This window comes from Arachis hypogaea, chromosome 3 (assembly GCF_003086295.3).
Source record: "Arachis hypogaea cultivar Tifrunner chromosome 3, arahy.Tifrunner.gnm2.J5K5, whole genome shotgun sequence".
In the NCBI taxonomy this organism is placed as follows: domain Eukaryota; kingdom Viridiplantae; phylum Streptophyta; class Magnoliopsida; order Fabales; family Fabaceae; genus Arachis; species Arachis hypogaea.
Window position 1 is genome coordinate 133,681,559 of NC_092038.1, and position 25,752 is coordinate 133,707,310.

Consider the following 25,752-nt stretch of genomic DNA (forward strand, 5'->3'; position numbering starts at 1 on the left):
AAGCAATGAAATCAACACAACAAGCAAAACCATCAGAGTTCAGCCAGCTAAGCATGGTGGACAAATCAGGTGAAGAAAAAATTTCAGAAAATAAAATAATTGCTGAAATTATTAAAAAATCCACCCAAGATAAAAAATATTATGTAATTTATAATGGCCCTATGAAAGGAGTATATGATGCCTGGGAAAAAGCAGCACCATTCACACATCAATCAAGGATAATTCATAAAGGAGGGTTTTTAACACTGGAAGAGGTAAAGGAATCCTTTAGGGAATATGAAGCTCTCCATCCAGAGCAAACCCTAAAAAGAGCAGATAAAGCTCCAATTCAAACCCAGAGAACAGGGATAATTAGAAACATTCCTACAAGGGCTGAAATCAAGGAAAAGAAAAGGGTCTGTAGATCAAATCTCAGAGAAACCCTTAACATAGTCCTGAATTGGACTGAAGAAAAAAGGGCAATTTTGGATATTATCCTATTGCCAAAAAACAGCTAACAAAGCTGGTTATATTTCCAGATGCTTCCCCATCTGACACCTATCAGTTTTTTCAATATGGATTAATTGATACAATTTTAATTTTTAATGATCTAAAAATTATTAGTGAGTTTCCTGCAATATCTGAAGAAAGCAATAATGAAATGGAATCAACCCACATGATAAAGGAAGAAGACAATGCATCTGAAGGTCACATGATAAAAGAGGAGGACAGTGCATCTGAAGCATCTCTCAACATTATTGCATAGTGACGTAAGCACTTAGGTCATAAGGCACCAACAATGTAGCTGGTGCAAGATAACAAACAATGACGTAAGCAATGACGTCATAAGAAGGGTAAAGATGGGAATTGTCCATCAAATCCAACTATTATAAATAGGTTGCTTAGGTAATTGTAGAAGGCATCAGACAATAGAAAGCAGAAGGCTAAGAGTACTCATATGCTAGGAGAGCAAGGAGGAAGCTGTCGAGGCGATTCTATAGTCTGAGGAAGAATTCCCTTAGGGAAAAATAATTCTAAACTTCCCTCTGGAGTTAGTATCTACAATCTCCCCTCTGAAGATAAAAACACCTTATGTAAAATATACTAAATAAAGGAAGTTTTTCTCCAGAAAGATACATCTTCATCCTAGTCTTTAAATTATGAATTATTTAGAAAGTTTAGAATTAACAGAAGAATCTGATTATTTTAGATTAACTGCTTTATTAGATAATGAAAAACAGGCTGTGCTAAAAACAGAATTAAATCTCAAATCAAATGAAAACTTTAATAAACAAAATCTTTTAAAAGAAGTTTTTAATAGAAAAAATATAATATACTATGGAAAAATTCAACTTGAAGTCCCTATAAAGATAAAATCCGCCAATGGAGAACTTGAAATAGCTTTGATAAATGATGAAGAATTGAGTAAACAGATTGAGAAAATTAAGGATCAACAAAAAAGATCTAAAATTGTATGGATTCATATTAGTACTATACAAGTCTTAATCAAATCTACATATATGAAAGGAATTAATTCACCAATAAGCTTAGCAATCTGTGACAAAAGAATTACTGATGACCCAATAGATCAAATAATCGGAATTGTTCATGGAAACTTGACAAACGTAAATGTCAAATTCAATGCCCATCTTGGATATGCTATACCTTTATCAACTAAAAATCTTGAAAGATCTATAAGTTTGGCTTATAAATTTCACAGAAAGAATCTAATGGAACAAGATGATGAACCATTTTCAATTACATATGCAATAAATTATGCTTTAACAAATAGCCATTATAGTATAATATTTAAAAACAGAGAAAGAATTTATGTCGATGAATTATTTCAGAAAATTGTAAAAACAGAAATACCAAAATATAAAGCTATTGAAAACTCGGTTCTATTATTAAAAGAACCATCAGGAAAATTAGTTTCATCAAATTTTCAAATAAGAGAATCTAAAATTAATAACCCTTTGAGTTTATCTAAGTTAAAGATTAAAGAAGAAAATTCTGAAATAAAAGAATTAACAAAAAATGTCGAAAAATTAAATGAAATCCTAAACACTAAATTATGACAATAAATAAAGAAGAAATATATGTAACTTATCAAGACAAGAAACAAGAGCTCTTTGAAAGAGAAAATCGTTTGAATTATTTACAGTTCTCTGAAATAAATCAAAGAGCATTTGAAGCTCTAAAGATAATCTATGACAAGTTGAAAAGAGAAGTTGAAGAGTTAGAAAAATTAATAGAATCTCTAGAAAATAGTGATGAATCGATGATAGAGTTCGCGGAAATTCTAAAATAAATAATGAAGCATAAAAAGATTGAAAAACCAGAAAATAAAATAAAAAGAAAAAGGGCGGAAAAATTAAAAAGTAAAATAAAGGAGTATAAAAGGGAATTAAATAATGTTCAGATCGAAATTGATGACCTTTTAATAAAAAGGATAGAAATAAGAATAAATATAAATAAGTTAGAATTGAACTTAAAAAATTTATAAATGCCTGGAAAACCATATTATGACTTAAAAGAATTAAAGCTGTTGAAAGAAAAAATGGAGAATGAAGTCGAAAAATTAAAAAGATATTTAGAAACAACAGAAAGTGTAGAAATAAAAGAAGTTTTTGAGGATTTGAGAAATTATATTAAAGAAAAAGACAAACAGATAAAAGATTTTATATACCATAATCCATGCAAAAAAGAATATTATAAACTAAAACAAGATTGAAAAAATTATAAAAATGAAATCAGAATTATAAATATACATCAAAGACTAGTAATAAATGATCATATAACAAATACAAGAGAAATAATAGAAATGGTCAATACTTTAGATTATGAATTTGCAAATTATTATCAAAATCCTTTAAATAAAGCACCACCAATTGAATCCATACAAATTATAAATTTATTCGAAGTAAAATATGAAGAGTTAATAGAAATTTCGAAAAAGAAATTAAAAGAAAAATCGACTCTAAAAAAATTGGTATCAGAGTCAAGTTAACGATTAAGGGTAATACTTTCTCTTTAAGCAACACTTTTAGTGACACGCTTTTAAATCAATAACAACCACAAAATGAAAAAAATCTTTAGAAAAAGTTGAAATTGACAACTTTATCAGAGTGGCCCCCTTTTACCAAACCATCATGTCTTTTCATAACTACGTATGACTCTTCAAAAATTTTAAACTGATCCGTCGCCTTATAACTCGGTTTTTATTGTGCATTATGAGTTATAACTCGGCCTTAATTATCATTCATTCTGTAGCTGACACCTTCATTACCGACTTAATGACAATTATTCTAACTTAATGATCAATGGTCATACTATCAATTCTATTCATCAACTTTATGCCTATAAAAGGCACCAATCTCTATATATACTATACATTCTAGAGACATTCTAGATATATTCTATATTCATAAAATTATTACACACAACACATAATAACTTCTATTTCATGTTTTACATTCTATATTCATAGAATTATTCTTATACCTCTTAAACACTTACTGACTTGAGCGTCAGAGTGTCTTTTGCAGGTACCCACCCCCTTGTTCTCTCATTGCCGACGTATACCTCATATTGACGGAGAGCTTACAAGTATTTACCAGCGGACGAGTTATACACCGGCCAATCTCAACAAGAACAATTGGCGCCGTCTGTGGAGACGAGTAAAATAATTCCCGCTCCCCTTAGGTTCATAAAACTTGATTTACATTCAAATTTTTGAACCAATCTCAACAATCTTGTTTAAGATTTTATTTAATACCTCTTATCAAATTTTAATCTATCGTAACTTTTTATAAGGTTTATATTTTATACCTTTAAATTGCTTCACTTTTACGTATCATAATATTTCACATCTTATAATCGATCAATTAACCAATCCGAGAATAAACTTAGCTTTCAATCAATCCGAGAACAAACTCAGTTTTCAATTTTGCTTTCTTTTTCAAAGTTCTCTATTTACACAAGTAAAATTATATATTTTATTCAACATACATTTGCATTTATATTTTGTATAACTAATATTTATTGATTTATTAGTTATATTCAAACCTCAATATATGTCCTATACAATAATGACATATAACAACCATGTCAATTACGTTTTTATTTCATTATTGCTTAGTGATTTCATTTATACAATTAAATAATAGTAATGATGAGTTCAAATTTTAAAATTGGATTCCATCCAAAATTAATTGTATATCAATTGTATATAACTGTCATACTATTCACTTTATGCTATTAAATTTTATGTTACTAGCTATATGATTAGTGCAAAAAGTTAAGCAAAAAATAATTACAAATATGCAAATTTATTATTTTTGCACAAAAAATATACCTCATAACTAAACAAAATTTATTATATCATTAAATGACTAATTATTTTATTTTTTTATTATCAAATTAAAGCATGTCCTACAAAACAAAATTCAGATATTTACATTTGGCATGTATGACATTCATATATGTCGTCTTCTTCTCTACAATTTCAACTTCAAGGTATATTTTTTTTACTTTGAACTATTTTACTTTTACAATATATGTTGCGACTTTATACCTATTCATTTTCTCAATTTATCTTATTCATGTTACATCTTCATTGTAAATTGTAAATATTCAATAACTAATTGCTTTGAGAGAGAAATTTATCAATAAGTTGTTGTGGGTCGAAAAAATTTCCAAGACAATTAACCATTATTATATCCTCGGATCATACAATCGATTCCGTCAATGGATATCTATTTTTGAACTTTTCAGTTCACATACAATCAAATGCTAAAATTGTTCTTAAGCGGAAAAGTATCCCCCACACAACTATCTTGATTGAATGACTCTTATCATTCAATTATTTTTTGAATAAGCGCCGACATAATAACCCGACTAAGCTTGGGGGCTCACCATATCATTATTCACTTATCTTTTAACCGAGTTATAAATCATTTTATTTTCTAAGTTTAGCCGGATCATATGATCGGCAGACAAAGCTTGGGGGCTATGATCCGTCACCTTATAACTCGGTCTTTATTGTGCATTATGAGTTATAACTCGGTCTTTATTGTGCATTATGAGTTATAACTCGGCCTTAATTATCATTCATTCTGTAGCTAACACCTTCATTACCGACTTAATGACAATTATTCTGACTTAATGATCAATGGTTATACCATCAATTCTATTCATCAACTTTATGCCTATAAAAGGCACCAATCTCTATATACACTATACATTCTAGAGACATTCTAGATATATTCTATATTCATAGAATTATTACACACAACACATAATAACTTCTATTTCATGTCTTACATTCTATATTCATAGAATTATTCTTATACCTCTTAAACACTTACTGACTTGAGCGTCGGAGTGTCTTTTGCAGGTACCCACCCCCTTATTCTCTCATTGCCGACGTATACCTCATATTAACGGAGAGCTTACAAGTATTTACCGGCGGTCGAGTTATACACCGGCCAATCTCAGCAAGATCATAAACTATTAAATAAAAGTACAAAATAATTATTTTTTTTACAATATTTTTTAATTTGCGAATTCAAACACTAATTATATATTTAATATATATCTTTTTCTCTCACACAGTAATCTCTCTTAAACATAAAGCATAAATTACATTTACACATAGATCTAGTTGTCTTAAGCTAAAAATATATTTTTAAAACGGTTAACATAAAATTATGTATTTTAAAAATTTAAGTTGTTTATTAGATAAAAACACAACAATATATATAAATAGAGAATAATATTACACCAATATCTTAAAAACCGAAAAAACTTGCATGCATGCATATTCGTTTTTTACACTAATTTTATATAAATTGAAACTATTAATTTTAATTTAAAAATAAAAATTTCACTCGGTAATTTTTTATTTTATAATTTACTTTCATATTGTGATAATAACCACTCAGATAAAGACGTCTAAAATGTCTTTTTTAAAAGATATTTTTTAGTAATAAAAATTTAACTCATATAATTAATTAAATTATGTTATTTTTGTCAAAATTATGCCAGATAAATTAATTTGACTAAGAAAATAATGAATCAAATCTTGAACTGATCTAAATTAATATTATTTTTATAAAAAATGACCACAATATCTCTATTATAGAAAATAATTAAAATACTCCTATTATATATATTAATTTTGAACATCCTAAATTATATCCATTTACTTCTCTGCCGCCATAAGGTTAGGATTTAGAGTTTTCAAAATTAATATATATATGAGTATTTTAGTCATTTTCTATAATAAAAGTATTATAGTTATTTTTTATAAAAATAATATTAGTCTAGACCGGTTCAAGATTTGATTTATTATTTTTTTGATTAAATTAATTTGTCTGGTTTAATTTAGACAAAAATAATACAATTTAATCGATTATATATGTTAAATTTTAATTAAAAAAGATATCTAAACAACACTCTGCTAGGGTTTCTACTCAGAAAGACGATCTAGTACAGAGAAGTACTAAGAAAGTCAAAACACGAGGAGAGGTGAATCTTAATCACCCTCCTGATTGCATGGAAGTTATACCAATGGAGGAGAGGAGCACACCAATCCAAAAATGTTCTTATAAGGATTCTCTTCTGACCGGCCCTGGTTTAGGGAATGATCATGAACCCGAATCCCTTATGGAGGACGATGAACCCAACCCGGAGGACAAGTGGTACAAAGATGACGAAGACGGGGTAAATGGTGAAACACCTTTCAATCCATGTCCTGAGATTCCAGTGTCAAAAGAAGAATTTGAGGAGTGGTGCAAACCATGGAAGAATGCTCTTATGGTCAAAGTATTGGGGAAGCGTGTGACTTTCGCCTTTATGGAGCAACGCCTACGGAGAGACTGGGAAGGTAAAGGTAAGATTCATGTCATTGATATGAATCGTGACTATTTTTTGGTTCACTTTTCAGATGAGGAGGACTACACTCATGCACTTATGGAAGGGCCTTGGATGGTGGCTGGGCATTATCTGATTGTTCAGAGATGGAGACCGTTCTTTTTATCAGGACATACAGAAGCTAGGAAAATCGCTGCCTAGATTCGTATCCCGAATCTCCCTATCGAACTCTACAACCACCGGTTCCTTTGGAGGGTAGGCTCGGCCATTGGGCATATGCTCAAAATCGATCGAACCACGTCTATCCACTCGAGGGGAAAATTTGCCCGTATCTGTGTGGAGATCGACTTGGCAAAACAACTTGTCCCACGTATCTCGGTGCTTGGATGTGAATTACATCTGGAATATGAAGGTCTATATCAAATTTGTTTCTCATGTGGCAGGTATGGGCATAGATCAGAGCAGTGCTCGGAGAACCTCTCAACCAATGGAAATCCTATGGATGGCGCCGTCGCCGGAAGCAATCCACCGGTGGATAGTACGGTTGAGCATGGTGATGACCAAAATAGAAAGTTTGCGGCTCCACAGAATCAGCACATTAATGTTCCCCATGGCAACGGCCAAAATATCCCTGACTTTGAGCCTTGGATGATGGTGAAAAGATACTCTAATAAAAAGAGAAATCAAATAGGAACGAAAGAATCTCAAGGTAATCAAAGGCAGATTACCAAAAATAATGAGGAGAGAGACAAGTCTCCAAGAAGGAAAGATCCTGATGGATCTCGCTTCATGGTATTGCATGAGAAAACTTCGGAGGAAGCCCAGAGAAGCGTAGATCATGGCGAAAATGGACTAAAGGAATTAGAAGTTGATGGGCTGCAACACTCCCAAGCCCAAACTGATGTGGCCAAAACACCGGTCCAAAAAAGAGTGCTGAGAAATGGGGCTGGGAAAAACCCACAAAGCCACAAGAAAGCCACACCCCTCTCCAAAGGTCTATCCGATTCGGGTGGAAAATTGAACCACGCAAGGAAAAAGGAAAGTAACCCGGTAACTGACTCTCCCGACCCTAAAGGGCTGGAACCACAACCAAAAGCTACCAAAGGGAAAGAATCTGACCCTGACCTCGAAAGCATGGAGCTGGTGGTTAGAGATTATATGAAGAAGATGGAGCAAGAGAAATGGGAAGCCTTCAATTTCTCAAAGAGTGCCTGTATGAGTCTGGACCATCACGTCGTCCGAGAAAATGTGCTGTACAACTCTGAGACTAACCACTACTTAGCCGGTGATCGCTCTGAGAGTGGTGAGCCCAGAAGGAATCATGTGAAGCAACCAGATGTGTTGATGATAGAAGCGGGTAGCAGAGCAAGTAAGGAGGAATCGTCCTCCAAGGGCCGTAGTGGTCCGGAACCAAGGGCGTCTGCCCGTAAGTAAGTCTGGGTTTGATGGCCCCTTCCCCTTTACATCTCTGATTATGAATATCATCAGCTGAAATTGTAGGGGTGCTGGTAGTAAAGCCTTCCCGTCAATCATTCGGGACCTGCGGCAGGAATATGATGCAAATTTCTTCATTTTGTTGGAAACACATGTTAGTGGACCACGAGGTAAACAAATTCGAGATAAGATGGGGTTTGACAAATCCTTTGTTGTGGATGCTATGGGTCACTCTGGAGGTATATGGTGTCTTTGGGATTCTGCTGTTTGGAACGTTGATGTGGTGGATCAGGACAGGCAATACATCCACCTTAAAGTCTCTGGTAAGAACTCAAACCCCTGGCTCCTCACTGCTGTTTATGGTAGCCCCCAAAGGGTGACCAGAAAAGCCCTGTGGAATTCTATTGAAACATATGCCAGGAATGTGAATCTACCTTGGTGCCTATTGGGGGATTTTAATGCTATGTTACATAACTATGAAAAACGTGGTGGGGCGACCAACAATAATCAAAGTGCTTGTAGGGAGTTTCAAGAATGTGTTTCAAATTGTGGCCTAGTCGATTTGGGCTACTCAGGTTGGCCTTTCACTTGGAAGAGAGGTAACCTTGCGGAGAGATTGGACAGGGGGTTGAGTAACCTGGAGTGGCAACTTGCCTTCCCTGAGGCGTATGTTAAACACCTTCCTATGCTCAAATCAGATCATTCACCTATTTGTTTACAACTTTCCAATGCTGCTACACAGAATAAAGGGAGAAGGCCTTTTCGATTTCTTGCTGCCTGGATTACTCATCCAGACTTTGGAAACTTTGTTGAAGCCAATTGGAATGTCAAGAATTCTTGGGGCCAGGGAATCGCTGAGTTCAAGAACCAAATCAAGGAGTGGAATAGCTCAGTCTTTGGTGATATCTTCAAACGGAAAAACAGAATCCTCCGCAGGCTCCAAGGTATTGCCAATAGGTTAGGATATTCTCAAAACTACTACTTAGAGAAACTGCAAAAAGAGTTGTGGTTGGAATACGAAAACATTCTCATCCAGGAGGAAATCTTATGGTTCCAAAAAGCTAGAACCAAATGGATCGAGTTTGGGGATCGGAATACCAAATTCTTCCATGGCTCCACAATGATTAGAAGACGAAAAAACAAGATTACCTCATTGCAAAATAACAACGGGGACTGGATAACAGATAGGACTGCTCTGGAGGATATGGCAACCACCTTCTTCTGCAATCTTTACTCCGACGATTCTACCTACACTCCTTTCATCCTGAAGAATAACTTTCCTGCTCTAAATCGCTCTGACTATAACCTTCTGGCCCAAAATGTGACCAACGAGGAAGTAAGATATGCTGTTTTTGGTATGGGAAGTTGGAAGGCTCCTGGCAGAGACGGGCTTCAAGCTATCTTTTATCAAAGTCAGTGGAACAAAGTCGGCAATGATGTGTGTGATTTGACCAAGAGCTTTTTCGAAGACCCGAGTAAGATCAAAGAGATAAATGAGACTTTAATCACTCTGATCCCGAAAGTGGAACCTGTATCAAATTTAAAACAACTGAGGCCCATAAGCCTCTGCAATGTTTCCTACAAGGTGATTACTAAAATTCTCGCAAACAGATTAAGGAAAGTGATGGACAAGTTAGTGATGCCTAACCAGTGCAGCTTTGTCCCCGGTAGACAAAGCTCTGACAACATCATCATTACCCAAGAGGTCATCCATTCTATGAGGCAAAAGAAGGGGAAAAAAGGATGGATGGCTATCAAGATTGACTTGGAGAAGGTGTATGACAGACTAAAGTGGTGCTTTGTTGAGGAGACCCTGGCAGATATTGGGCTTCCCCAGAATCTTGTGAACCTTATTCTCTCCTGTATCTCAACTCCCAAGATGAGGGTCCTGTGGAATGGGGAAGAATTGGAAGAATTCACACCTTCCAGAGGTATTAGACAGGGGAACCCCATCTCCCCTTACATTTTTGTGTTGTGCATTGAGAGGCTATCCCAACTCATTAGCGCTGCAGTGGATCATGATTTTTGAAAACCAATTCGACTCAAGAAGAACGGTCCCCCAATTTCACACCTATGCTTTGCAGACGATATTATTCTGTTTGCAGAAGCTAATATTGATCAAGCAAATGTCATCAATAAGTGTCTTAAGGCTTTCTGTGGTAGCTCGGGTCAAAGCATTAGTAGAGAGAGAACTAGGGTCTTCTTCTCCAAAAATGTGGGACATACAGTGCGAGCAGAACTGAGTAATGTTTTGCAATTTGCCAGAACGGATGACTTGGGCAAATACCTAGGCGTTCCTATCCTGCATTCAAAAGTCTCCAAACACACCTTTGAAGGCATCATCAACAAGCTTCAAGCAAGGCTCAATGCTTGGAAAGCTTCCTCCCTCTCCCTTGCGGGAAGAGTAACCCTGGTGAAATCTGTCCTCTCCTCTATGCCTTTATATAATATGCAATCTGCTGTTTTACCTTCCTCTACTTGTAATATGATTGACCGTATTTGCAGAAACTTCCTCTGGGGGAATACAGAGCAAACAAAGAAAATCCATCTCATTAGTTGGAAGAATGTTTGTGAACCAAAAAGTGGTGGGGGACTGGGTATTAGACATGCAAGCCAAGTGAATCAAGCTTTCATGATGAAGGCCGGATGGGGTCTGATTGCACAAAAGGAGGCTCTTTGGGCTAGAGTTCTAAGATCAAAGTATGGAAGTGGTTCGGATATCATACCAAAAGTGGAAAGGAGGCGAAACAGTTCCAACCTTTGGAAGGGCATATGCTCCTCCTGGGAAAATGTTCAAGCAAATTGCATTTGGAGAGTGGGAGATGGTTCCCTTATTCGCTTCTGGGATCACTACTGGATCCCGGATGTAGGAAGCCTAAGTGCGACTATAAACCAGGTTAGTAACATTACTAACTCTTCCGATATGCTAACAGATTTCCTTGATGTTTCAGGGCAGTGGGATATCAGAAAGCTCCAAGAAGTTTTACCGGAGGACATTGTCAAAAGGATCGCAACCATCTCCCCACCATCCCCTTGGAAGGAAGCTTATCACATAGTGTGGGGGCTATCCTCAGATGGTCAATTCAGCATCAAAATAGCTTATCAGAATCTTAGGGACACTCAAGCTACTCCCAACAAGATATTTCGGTTAGTTTGGACGTGGAAGGGCCCTGAGCGTGTGAGAACTTTTCTCTGGCTTGTAATACACAATGCAATCCTCACCAATGTAGAAAGAAGCCGCAGGCATTTAACCATGGACAATGCTTGCCCCAGATGCAGACAGCATGAAGAATCAATTCTCCATCTCCTTAGGGACTGCTCCTATGCTAGAAGAGTGTGGCAACGACTTATACCGACGAATGGCATCAACTCCTTCTTCAACACCAGCCTCCATGATTGGCTTATTCTGAACCTGACTGCGAATAGCTATTGGTCTTGCCTCTTTGGAGTTGCAATCTCATCTTTATGGTTTTTCAGGAACAAACTAGTCTTCAATGGAGAGATTGTCGATGCTGCTAGTGGTAGCTACCAAATCCAAGCGCGAACCAAAGAATTCTTGAAGGTGGCGACTAGCAACCTGAAACCAAAAAATAATCAAGATACCAGCGGGAGTATTGTTAGATGGGTGAGACCGAATGGAGAGTATATCAAATTAAATGTGGACGGGTCCTGGTTTGCTCATAGAAGTAATGCTGCTTGTGGAGGAGTTTTCAGAGATTCTGCTGGAAGATTTCTAAAAGGCTTCGCAGGAAATCTAGGTAATTGCTCGATTATGCACGCGGAGCTATGGGCGATTGTTCATGGGCTGACCATTGCCATCACTCATGGATACCAAAACCTGATGGTTGAATCCGACTCAGTTGCTGCTATCAATTTCATCAAGAACGGAAGCTCCCCGGGCCACCATTGTGCTCCTCTGATCCAGGACGTCCGAGTTCTAACTGAACGCCTTAAAAAAGTCTCTTGGATACATGTCTTTCGTGAAGCAAACACGGTGGCTGATCAATTAGCTAAGAAGGGGCATGATCTCCCCCTTGGTCTGCACATCTTTGACAGCTCCCCTCCGGATATCAATTATGCTTTGCTATGCGACTGCATAGGAACCGTTAGGCTTAGGGGATCTTAAGTCCTTTCTTTTTGTTTCTGTTTGTTTTCTTTCCTTTGCTGGGGTTTAATCCCCCCATACCATCAAAAAAATATGTTAAATTTTAATTATTAAAAAATATTTAAAAAAAAAAACGTTTTGCATGTCTTTATCTGAGTGGTTCTCATTATGATAAAACTCTAAAAAGATCCAATACTTTTAATTTCACAAAAAAAAAAAAAAAAACCCATATATAACAAATTAGAGAGCATATTAATTCTATTATGCTTTATCGGAATTTTTCAAAGCGACAATAAAAGGGAACAGAGAAGAGTATAATTGTATGTTGCATGTAAGCCTATAGTTAATTACAAGTGCTATGAATCAAATTAACTAGCAAGAATCAATGATAACATACAATATATATACAAAGAGAGTTTTACGTGTAAATATGATATGATACGAAGGTTCGGTTACCATAATTTATAGGGAGTGATTCAGATAAAGACACTAAAAACGCTTTTTTATAAAGATGTTTTTTAATAATTAAAATTTAACATATATAATTGATTAAATTGTGTTATTTTTGTTAAAATTAGACTAGATAAATTAATCTGACCAAAAAATAGTAAATTAAATCTTGAGCTGGTCTAAATTAATATTATTTTTTATAGAAAATGACTAAAATACTTCTATTATATATATTAATTTTGAGAATCCTAAATTTTAGTCATTTATTTTTCTATCGTAGAGTTAGAATTTAGAATTTTTAAAATTAATAATAATAATAATAATAATAATAATAATAATAATAATAATAAGAGTATTTTAATCATTTTCTATAATAAAGATATTGTACTTATTTTTTTTATAAAAAAATAATATTAATTTAGACCAGGCCAATTTAAAATTTGATTCACCATTTTTTTTATTAAATCAACTTGTCTAACCTAATTTTGACAAAAATAACATAATTCAATCAATTATATATGTTAAATTTTAATTACTGCAAAATATCTTTAAGAAAAGACATTTTAGGAGTCTGCGTCTAAGTGGCTCCCTAATTTATATTGTCTAATAATAATAACCAGCGTTCACTTTTTTCATTTGTTGCTTTTCCCTAACGTACCTTTTTATTTTTATTATCTGTCTTTTATTCTTTCTAAAAAATAAAAATCCAATTGAATGGGACATGAGTGTCTGCATGACTTTAGAGTAGTAGTGCTGTGTCTTGTATTCAGCATCAGAATCCTCAGCAAAATAACCATATATCTCATGAGAACTCACTATCATTCTCGCTTTATTTTTAAACCCTCAAGGGACATAAATGGAACTTTATTTTTTCAGACACCCATACCCACCAAGTATATGCTTAAATTTTACAACCAAAAGACCAAATAATTTTCCATCAGGGCGTGGTTTTTCTTTAGGGAGAATCTTTGCACGTTATTATAGCTTTTTTTAATACTTAAAAATATTTTTAACCAATTAATAATTTTATATTTAATTTGTATATTATTAGTATTATTATTACTATTATTATTATATAATTGAAATAGATGGTTATATCTTTTTTTCCGCTAAAAGACACATTAAATGAATTTTAAAAAAATGCAATAATCTCTTCCTCCTTTACACATGGCCACCAAAAGTTGGAATAAATTCCCTGACTATAAGAGAGGATAAAGAGCTATATATATATATATATATACCCAAAAGCCCTACCAATTTTTTGAGAGGAGAAAAGTATGGTTGGCTTTTTTGTTGTATACTTAGGATTCCTAAATATTCCCACTTTAAAGTTCATTTTGTTTACACAAAAAAAAAAAAAAAAAGGAGCTTCGTGGGGGAGGGTTATATTTTTCTTTAGTGCAAGATAAGGAAAGCAAATAAATGTAATGGATTACTATATACATTTAAGACAAAAATAAAGGAAACTTGGTAGTGCACAATTGGTCCCCAATGCCATGCTCTAATATACACAATGTTGATTATAGTATAACTACTTGTAGAGTTTTCAATAATAATTATTGACATGATTATTATATTCCTTATGTATGCCATAATAATAAGTAAATCATAAGCCACCCCATAACAAGCTAAGGTCTTCAATATTGATAATGAAGAAAGCCCAAACTCCCATGTGTACTAGCTAGCTAGTAGCTAGTATTTTAGGCTCATCATGAGAAAGCTAATGGCCTTAGAATCTATATGTTGTTATTATTATTATTATTATTATTATTATTATTATTTACCTTACTAGTCAATCAATAAAAACTTGTACTTGACATAAAAATAAGTAGCACAATGAAAAACTCAATTGCCCACCCCGATAAATTAAATCTTCTGTGAATTAGGTACATAAAATTTAAAAATAATAATGACTAATATAAGCATTTCCATCCAAGTCCTAATAATAAATCACCGGGTTTGGTAGCCTCGCACCATTCATATATAAAAAATATATATTATTCAAAAGGGTCCCTAGCTAAACCCATAAATCATATATACTTACGTCATCAAATCATCATGATAATAATAAACCCTTTACTTATCTAGCAATTAAGGGAAAAATAATAGTATATATAATATGTAAACATTTCATGAAACGAGCTATAAATCTCATCTGCTTACTTAGCTAGCTACCGTGTTCTAAGGTTTGTTTGCATCGCAAACATACAAATTTGTGTCACTTTTACAAATTGGTTAGGAACGGGTCATCGATTTTATTATGTTTGTTATATTAAATTTATGTATTAATTGGTAAACAGCAATGTTAGAGAGATAATATTAAAATATTTATAATTTTATACGTATGATATTTATAATTATATATTTATTATATTTAAAATTATATATTATTTTAATAATAATTAATTAATATTAAATAAAGTCACTTTAAATTATTTGAACTAATTTTTATTATTTTTTAAATATTATTGATTGACAAACAAAAAAATATTAGTCAAAATTTATCAAAGTTTATTATTTTTTATTTTATTTAATATATCTTATAATAAATAAGATAAATTTAAACTATTTGAATTGATTAACTTTTATCTCTCTAATTTGACTGATTAGCAAATTATTGGATTCTTTCCGCTCCCGTGTTTGTCTTAATATCCGTCCTATTAACCTTATAATTTAAAAGCAAGCTTTTATTTAATTAATTAATGTCTAAATTTTTTGTCGCACATGAACCGTGAGTAACAATTATGTTTCTTTATATGTATTGTGTATAAATATCAATGATCAATTAGATTTAATTAGCACTTGATTCAAATTTTTGGATCACGTCCCGTAGTGTCGGTCTAATGAGGGATATGCAATTAAATTGATTGATTGGAGATGCAGCTACCTTTAATTAATTGGCACGTCTCTGAAAAAATTGCCAAGTGTGGGAATAAGACATCTAATTTGGGTTAGAAAAAGTAACCCCATATGAAAAGAGATTATGACTCGGATGACTTAGATATTTTTATGGCACAGAAGAATTCTTGTGTATATCATAATTAAGAAGGATAAAAATATGTATAATAATTACCAATTTCCCAAAATTTAAATTAATTATTTTATTTTATTTTATTTTTATACACATACAGTTCATGCTAATATCCAATTAAAGCAATGGGAGAAATAAAGAGATACTGAGCTATAGGATTGTTGTCACAAATCTATTATAAGTTGCTATAATTTTCTTTACTCAATTAAAAAATTATTTAATACAGCTAGATCTAGTCTTTATTATAGACAGATTTTTGGTTATAAACAAAATTATTGACAGATTTTGTCTTTCTGTAAAAGTTTCGTTGAAAATTATTTACCGACGAATTTTTTTCCATCGGTAATTTACCGACAGATTTTTACTAGTTACCGACAGATTTTTTTTCGGTAAATTCTTCTCTCCATTTCTCTGAAACATCGAACTTTTCGATGGATTTTTCGTCGGTAATTAGAGACGGATTTTTCGACAAATTTTTCGTCTGTAATTGAAACCTTGGAAAACTATCTCTACCTCTGAATACAGACAGCAAATCCGTCTGTAAATCCGTCAGTAAGATAAAATAGAATTTTTTTTTAGATTTTTCCATTGCAAAATAAACCTGTTTTCATACAAAATAAATATAAATTTAATACAAATTTTTATCTAATTTGTATTCGAATATTTATAATATTTCAAAAAATAAACAAATTTATCGTATTATCAAACTAAAAGAAAAGTACTATAAACAAGCAAGTCAATATAATTCAAAACACAAAATCATGGGACGCACACGGTCACAAATTCATGGGACACACACAGTCACAAAATCACAAACACAAATCAAATAATCAAATAAGAGAAATGAAAATTCTGCTAATACTCCAAACGCAAAACTACCAAGAAGAAGCATTACCAGAGAAGAAGCCATTAACTGAATTAAATTTTTGTTCTAGACAACTATAGCATTCATCAAGCTCATATTAACAATGTTCAGCAATATTCAGCAATCCAAATTAACAATCTAAACATTTCTCAACTATTCATAATCAAAACCTAATCTAATCCTATTTTAACAACCTGAAAATCCACTAATCAGAAAACAAATCTAACTAAACTAATTACTAAAATCAAACTAACTAAACAAAATTAATTGAACTCAACAGAAATTAAAAGAATTTTAAAACCAAAACCTGAAAACAGAGACAATCAAAACATGACAGAGGAAAAGAAGGATGCCCAGGTCTCTACAGTTCGAACAGGGAAAAAGAGAGAGGTGAAACTGCAGCTGACGGTGGAACCAATTTTGGTCGTCACGGAGCTAAGGCTTGCACAAAGGTAACCGCGGCATTGACTGGAGGAGATGATGGCTGTAGCGCTGAGAAGATATGCGAGCCAGAATTGAGGGGGATAAAAGGAGAGAGAGAGAGGCGCGGCGGTGGTGGAGCTTGAACTTGCTTTGTTCTGCAAACGAGAAAGAACGAGAGAGACAGGGTCTGTGTTTTACTGGTTTAGTGTTTAAAAAAGAGGAGAAGAAGGAGAAGGTAGCTGCGGCGGTTAGGGTGGCCGGCGGTGGCATTGTGGGTGAGGAAAGAAGAAGAAGAAGCTCGTCGACGGAGAGGGGAATACTAGGTTTAGCTCGTTTGATTTGTGTGCTGTAAATGGAGCTCGGACAACCTTAGGTTTAGCTCAATATTTCCGATGGAATATTTTAAATTATAGATAGATTTTTTATCTGTAATAATTTAATAAAATGCAGCGTTTTTATTTATTTAATTACAGACAAATTTTCCATCAGTAACTACTTTTCACGAAAAAAAATTAATTTTTTCGATAGGATTGTCGATGAATTTTATTTTCTGTTTGTAATTTATGCTAATTTATTTTTTTTTTTAGTTTTTAACAAAAAAACTTCTCAAAAGTTCTATCTATATTTTTTGAAATAAAATTTGTCAAAAATATCCGTTTATAATAACTAATTTTCTAGTAGTGAGCATGTTCCCTCCTCTGGGAAGTGGAATATATATGGTTTGATGAACATAGATTAATTAGACTTTAGACACAAGCTTATGGGATGTGATGGAGAAAATGGAAATTTGTGCCAATAATATAAGCTGTCATGTGGTTGTCATGCAAACGTATAGAAGGATGATAAGATTTCATGACAAATGGTTAACACTTATTAACATGCATGTTTATTACTTTTTCTAAGAAAAATGAAAAAACAAAAAAGACATGGTGGTGGTATGTTAGTGCTACTGGATGCAAAAATAATATACCTTATGTCGGAGATAGGGGGCTAAATGACAACGTCTTATAGAGCTGGACATTTCACTATTTGAAGAGACTACATAGATATTATTATTAGAGAAAAAAAATTCTTGATTAAAGTATCTTTTCTGAGATCTGTATGCTTTTTCCAGCTTTTGCTCTTGTTTTTTTCTCTCTCTTTTTGAGCTTGGCACTTCTAGCTTTAATTTGTACTATTTGTTAGCATAATAATAATTATTGAAAATAATAGTTGCTTCTCAAAAGATAGAAGATATATATAGAGAGTAATTAAAAGACCGGGTTATATGTTCCTATATATTGGTTTCAAAGCCCCCTCTTTAGATGGCCATTGTTAATTGTTGCTACCCCATGCATGTTCCACTTCATTATGGATCATTTAATTGTCTAATGTGAAAAAGAAACATGGTAAATAATGATATCCACATGTTTGGATCCAGAAATATAATGGAAGAGATTGTTGGGGGGCTAATTCAAGATGGTTTGTATATATAGAATACCATAATAGCACAGGCTGGAGAGAAGGTCACGAGGCTCTTAAGATCAGAGGAGTCATAGTCACTGATTGGTAATCTTTTATGACTTGAGGGACCAAGCATTGCACCCCCTACTCTTCACTAGATTCCACACAGCACAATCTTACATGCAATTTTCTTTTCTTTTGTTTTCCCCATTCATTCATTTGAGTAATAAGAACAAAGGCAAAACTACAAAATGAATCACATGAGAGCTTTGAAAGGAACAACCAGATGAATATATACACAAATATACAATACATTTTTGAGTGGACTAATAAGGTCACAAGTCTAATAATTCAGGGTGTAAGTTAGGATTTGCATGGATATATATTACATTATGTTCAGTTTTGAATTATTTAGGGGTCAGAGAGAGCAGCACATAAAATCACATGATAAGACTTTAAGATTAAGAGGACATATGACCAAAATATGAAATTAATAAAGTCATTTATTAATGAATTCAATACAAAGCACACACAAATAAAAGGCCCCAAAGACCTTTTTCTCTCATTTTTATAAGCCAAATTTAGGCCACTATGAAAAAGAGGGTTCTCTCATGATCCCTCTCTCTCTCTCAAACAAATAAAAGAAATCCAAAGTTTAAACCTATAAACACGTATTTCCCATCACACGCGTGGACACCAGCCAATGGAGTCCTGTATAGTTAGGCCATACCCCGAGGCCAAAGAAGAAATAAAGAAAAAATGTAAAAAAAAAAATTAATAAAAATATATCACACTCACACACACGTAATTGGCACGTGAAAACAGCACCATCTGCACACGTGCCACAGTAAAGTCCACAAAATGTAGCCAACTCCAAACTGTTGCTGAGTAGTGTTGACTGTAGAAGAAACAATGATGCATGTTGGCAAAGATGAGAAGCTTGACTAATATGATGACATGAATAATGATGAACAGCTACCCCCCAACCTTCAAAGCTTCAAATTCAATCCCTTAAGTTATATATTTATGTAACTTTACGTACCTGGCTCCACTATCTTCATCTATTTCACCAATAATCAATGCAACCTTTGAATATTCGTCCAATCTCCAACCCCCTCTTTCTTTCTTTCCATGCATCCACACTTGCATTGCAAGACCAAGCCATAAATGAATCTATCAGTACTCAGTAGCTAGTTACGTTCACAGCATTTCCCTTTCTCAATTCTCACTCAGAGCAAATTCTATTTATGTTACAAAATCTTCCCTTCCCCAAGGGAATCTGCAAAGCCATTAATGAATGGCAATGCCAACCAACTTGAAATAATAATTATTATAAATTATAAATTCTCCAAGCTCCAAACCCATCAAACTCACATCATACATATACAATATACACTTTATAGTAATCTACACCATCACTCATGAGTCAATTTTTAATCACAAAAAAAAAACCTTGTAAAAAATTTTGAGGTTTCTACATAGACAGCATGGACCACCACCTTATTTCCTTCCTTTTCTTTTTTGTTTCTCCCTCCCTCATTATTTATTCTTCCCCCACCCCCTCATTTTCACACGGAGTTCCCCTTTTCATCTTCATTCACCCACAAACAGTCATTTAATTTTCTCCTTTTATTGTAAGACAAGGATAATGAAGAAGAGGGCGAGGGGAATGATGATGCAACAGTAGTAGTACTCGACCTCATTCGGGTCCTAGTTGTTACTCGCATCTGTGGCAAATACTTAGGGGGATTTATTCTCCGATTACTGTGAATCACAATAAGTTCTTGCATCAACTGGTAGCACCCTATAATTTTTTCCTGCAACGACCACATGCATATATATATCTTATTTGGAACCTGATCTGATATCTATAATAATATTGATAACTTGTATATCTATATCTATTAATTATTTAGCATAGTACATGCTTACTTTTCTTAGTCCCTGGCACCATGATTCAGCATTCTCAGGCTTAACAAGAGAGCAATTAGGAATTTCATTAGCTGCACAGAGTATTGCTGCGGCAGCAATACATGATGGCCTGTATGCAAGAAAGCTAGCCTCTGTCCACCAAAAATTAAATTATAAGTTTATAACAAAAAATAATTATTAATAATCACATTGAGCAACTAACAATGCATGCTTTAATTTCATTACTTTCCACTAGTATTTGATTATGTCAAGTTTCAACGGTGTGATTCATTTATTGTCTATGACGTCCAGCTACCTCAACAACAGTTAACTACCATAATGTCCAACAAATTGAAGGAAGGGCTCTTTGAAAATATATGCATTTTAATTTCATGACCTACCTTGGATATTAGACAAGATGATTTCCGTAGCTCGAGAAATGAGGAAGGGAGTAAAAGTTCCAGCTGAATCAACTTTGCACGCAAAGAAACCAAGGAAGCTAAGTGGGGTAACTGATCTCAGCCTCCAATCCAACACACTAAGAACAAGTAGCTCCATCCTACGTATGGTTCGCGGCTCAAATACGTATTTGGCTCCTTCCACCTGTTTAAATAATTACACATGCCAAATCAACATAGTTTCTTATTAATTATCTATTTGAACTTTGAAAGGATTCCTCATATACCTGAAGGTCCAAGAGAGAGGGAACAAGAGGTTCCTCCATCTTTGCCGCTAAAGACAAACAAGCAACTGATAGAAGCTGAAGAGTCCACCCACTTGTTTGCTGTAATCAAGTGTCAACATAACCGAAATGCTAATAATTAAGTAATTATCATTATCTTCATTCATGATCACTGTATAATAAACCATTATTTCATAGCTTCTATATGTCTTAAATAGTATTCACACATCAGCCATGCACGTGCCAGGTTAGAGAGTATATACTAGAAGCTTGCCCGACCTGTCATTTTCCATGAGTATCCAAAAATCTACAACAGTATACTTTTACAAATAAAAAATGCCAGTAGTATATTAATGGGCAAGAGGAATGCTAGGTGAGCAATTTTTGTGATTTGTAGCCATTAAATAGTCATCAATGATGGTTTTAATGGTGTGAGATTTCATCCAATAGCTCATTTTTCTTTGCTAGTTACATGACCAGAATTTAATAAAGTTGACCCCCTAAACTTTTCCAATGGGTAATGCTAGGTATACAAAAAAACAGTCAAAACTTGCCTTATTTAATGCTAAATAAGACAAATTTTGGCTATTTTTTACTGATTTTCTTTGATTACCAAACATTTATCTATTATTAAAATTAGTCACTAATATATTTATGTATAAATATAGATATAATTTAATTATTTTTAATATATATTTATATTTTAATATATATTTTATATTAGTAATTAATTTTAGTGGCTAATTTTGACACATAATATAATCGGTTCCAAATACGCATACATTATGAAAAAATGAATTATATATGTATTCTGTGTATATATGTTTTTGTATTTTTTATTAAAAGTGATGAAATATTAGGTAATTAATATGTTTTTTTGTTTTTAAAAATTAACCAATTTTATTTTTTACTAAAAATATTAGCTAGCTACTTGATATTTGTTTTTACGTGAAGAATTGACTTGCTAATAGTATATATATTATTCGTACACAATTATAGCGAAAAAGGTACTTTTACATATATATATTTATAAAATTCAAGACTATTTTATCATTTGTCGAATATAAACAAGTGCTTTATTTAATCAATAATTGACGAGTTAATGTTATAGTAGCTGCGCTGCTTTTGGATTCAACTGAAAACGATCCAAAACCAATTAGAGTCCTAGACACAATAATTAGGTCTTAAATATGAATACGTAACAAACAAGATAATAAAGGGAGTAGGTATTTGCACACTACTGTAGCCCAATCTAAAGTTTGTTAAGCAATTAAGTAATCAAGTAGCAACATATTATTGACTCTTGCCGATGTTATCACGGATAGTCATACCATGGGTTGCTATAATGAAATACTTTTTCCTTTTTATTTTGGTAGACAATGAAATGAAAAACACAAGAAACTTAACACAAGAAAAAGTTAAAAATCAAGAGTAATTAATTTTATATACAATTAATAATTAAAAATTATTAAATTATTTTATAAATTTAATTATATTATCATTTTGTTAAAAACTCAGGTAAAATAGACTTCATCAAAAGTTGATACCTGATAACCGTTAGATGAAAAATTAGCTAAATCAATTAAATCATTTATTCACTCTCAGATATCAACTTCACGTAATGTCGACTGCATTTGAGTTTCCACCTTATCGTTTAATATCTTTTAATTATTAACTTGAGATGAAAAGAGAGTACATGAGTTTTCACCATGCAATTAATAAGAAGTTTTGGCATTTGAAAAGTTGTATGTGTAATTACTGCGTTAGAAAATTTCTTGCCACGCACGTGACAATATGATTTGATTTGACGAAACGTAAATTAAAGGTGCGGAGAGATGAGAGTGCTGACCGGCAGGTGGCGAGAATCCAAAAACCGATCCAAGTAATTAACGGAGAGGTATGCCGTCAGAGGCTGAAAGCCATAGTACGAGTGAACCTGCGAAACACGTAATAATAATTAAGTAATGGATGCAGGGAAAATCGAAGATCTAGAAGTTACTAGAGAAACGCAGTAGTTAGTTACGGCAGTGGCATTAATGTAAAATGAGGCAATTTTGGAAGGAACGGAACGAGAGAAGTGATTTTCAGTTGTAACTACCTTGAGGATCCATGCAACGGATTGTTCTCTTGCGTTGGCGTCGAGGGAGCGAGACTGAAACCTGGAGAGGTACTCCAATCCGGGGACGAAGTTGCGTTCGTGCTCCATGAAACACGCGATGGATTCCTCCGTCCACGACGACGACAATGAAGAAGATGAAGAAGACGATGACGAGGGTGATTCCGGCGAGTGTTGTGTGGAGAGGATTCCGGAGGAGTCCTCGCAGCAGAGGAGGTCATGGTGGCAATCGGAGCAGGTGGAAAGAGGCATGTATGTGTAGTTAATTCAGTTTGCTGCGGCCATGTGGATGGTTGAGTCGGCGGAGAGAGAGTGATGGACTTTAAAAGGAGTGTGTGAGAAATAAAGACAGAGTGTGATGAGTGAGTGGAGGAGCGGGGTTGGTGAAAGAGATGTATGTGTTGTTGTGTTTGGTTTGGTTTGTTTTGAAGCTTCAGCCTCTGCCTGTTTCACTTAAAATATGAATTCATCAATTATACATTTTTTTTCAAATAAGTATATATAATAAGTGCGTATTTGATTTGATAAATAGAAGCGTGGGGACAGTAACAGTAGTAGATATCAAACTGAGATGTGGTGGCATGAGATGATTGGGCTTCCATAAATCACCCTAATGAAACTATTTGAGCAGTATTGATAGAAAGATGAAGATGAAGATATTGTTTGGATTAGATGGAATTTGAGACAAGTCATTTTCTCACTGTTTGGATTCACGGTTGGTCATTGGAATTGAAATAACGGAAATGGAATACAACACTATTGAACATCAATTTTATCGAGGAAAAATAAAGCATCACGCATACTATATTTAAAAAGAAAATGAACAAAAAAAATATAAGTAAATAATGAAAATATTAAACAACGTGAATAATTGATATATTGGATGTTCATTTTACTAGGTATGCAGATGATTATTTTAATATTAAAATTTATGTAGGTAATTTGGATATGTAATGTATTTTGATTTGATTGGTGGTTGTTCATATTGTTTAAGAAAGTTATTGGTTACATAACATTATCCAAAAATAAATAAAAATGACTGGGTATCATATATTATGTCTGCAATATTATACAATTAACAAATTTTATTATTGTGAAATTTCGTAGTTGGAGAGATTTGGGCTCTCATCAATCTCTGTCAAGTAAGTCCAAAGGTGAAGGGTGAAGAAGTTAGAGAAGGGAGTGAGAGAGAGAGATGAACAGAGGAGGAAGGTGCAAGCGAAGAAGAAGCTGTTAGTGAATTGGAATTTTGGAGAATTATTAGAATATGCAGAAGGAGAGAATTGGAGAAGATGAGAAAGAGGAATTTTGGCGAAGATGAAAGTTGTTTTCATTCATCATCTGTTTTTGCATTACATGCTTATCTTTATATAGTTACGGAAGAGCTAATTAACTTAATCTACCAACTAACTTTGCTAGCTGGCAACTCTAACTGACTAATATTAACAGCAGCAATTTACTAACTAATTCTAAGTCTGTTATATCAGGTTACAGCCTCCCTCAAACTAGGACTATGAATATCCAAAAGGCCTAGTTTAAAAATGTTGCTTGAGAAGGGACCAGGGGCTAAGGCCTTGGTAAGGAAGTCAGCCAACTGGTTCGATGAAGAAACCGGCATGAGGTGTGTGAGACCTGAGAGATGTTGGTTTCGAGTAGTGTGTCAATCAACCTCGATGTGCTTAGTTCTCTCGTGGAAGATAAGATTAGTGGCTATGTGGATGGCTGATCTATTGTCGCAAAAAAGTGTGATGGGCTCTGTCAGTGGCATGCCCAAATCATTCATGATGTAAGATAGCCATTGAGTTTGGCATGTTGCCAGGGCTAGAACTCTGTACACAGTTTCTGAGGACGACCTCGCAACAGTGTTCTGTTTCTTGCTTTTCCAACTAATGAGTGGCTTTCCAATGTAGAAGCAATGGCTAGTGATGGATTTTCTGGAATCTGCACACGTTGCTCAATCTGCATTCGAGAATCCTGTGAGTTTAAGATCATTGGTAGGCAGGAAGAACAGACCAATTGAGGGACATCCTTTTAAGTACCGCAGCACCCTGTGAGCATCTTGCAGGTGTACATCTATGGGACAATCAATAAACTGACTAAGTCTTCCCATTGCATAAGCTAAATATGGCCTTGTGTTGGTCAGGTACAAGAGCCTGCCAACTAGTTGTCTGTATGGGGCTTGATCCTCTAATGCATTGCCGCTTTTCCTTGACAATTTTGATGCAGAAGTGTAATCCATTGAAGTGCTAGCTGGCTTGCATTCTAAGAAGCCGAAGTCTTTGAGGATGTCTAAGACATACTTGCGTTGACAAAGATGGATCCCTTTTAATGAGCGGGTCACTTCCATGCCTAGAAAGTACTTCAAGTTCCCCAAATCTTTAATTTTAAATTTTTGATCAAGTAGCTGCTCGATTGAATCAATCTTAGCAAGATCATT

General features: G+C 33.8%; 2 protein-coding genes across 3 annotated transcripts; one reads left to right on the plus strand and one right to left on the minus strand.

The window, feature by feature from the left end:
* Positions 1-6,552: 6,552 nt before the first annotated feature.
* On the plus strand, positions 6,553-12,415 carry LOC140183627 (uncharacterized). The gene is made up of 5 exons (XM_072232091.1): positions 6,553-6,874; positions 6,929-7,010; positions 7,299-8,285; positions 8,356-10,220; positions 10,395-12,415. Exons 1-5 carry the CDS (start codon positions 6,553-6,555, stop codon positions 12,413-12,415), a joined length of 5,277 nt encoding a protein of 1,758 aa, XP_072088192.1.
* Positions 12,416-19,091: 6,676 nt separating this feature from the next.
* Positions 19,092-23,814, minus strand: LOC112733964 (cyclin-D1-1). 2 transcript variants are annotated; one of them, XR_003168309.3, is made up of 7 exons: positions 23,298-23,814; positions 23,049-23,135; positions 21,203-21,301; positions 20,919-21,120; positions 20,539-20,669; positions 19,649-20,423; positions 19,092-19,504 (listed from the first exon to the last, which is right to left on the minus strand). XR_003168309.3 is itself a non-coding variant. In XM_025783106.3 (6 exons), exons 1-6 carry the CDS (start codon positions 23,565-23,567, stop codon positions 20,175-20,177), a joined length of 1,038 nt encoding a protein of 345 aa, XP_025638891.1. In that variant the 5' UTR covers positions 23,568-23,814; the 3' UTR covers positions 19,092-20,174. The 2 variants fall into 2 exon arrangements, 1 of the variants encoding a protein (XP_025638891.1); XM_025783106.3 differs by having other exon boundaries at positions 19,092-20,423.
* Between the last annotated feature and the right edge of the window lie 1,938 nt (positions 23,815-25,752).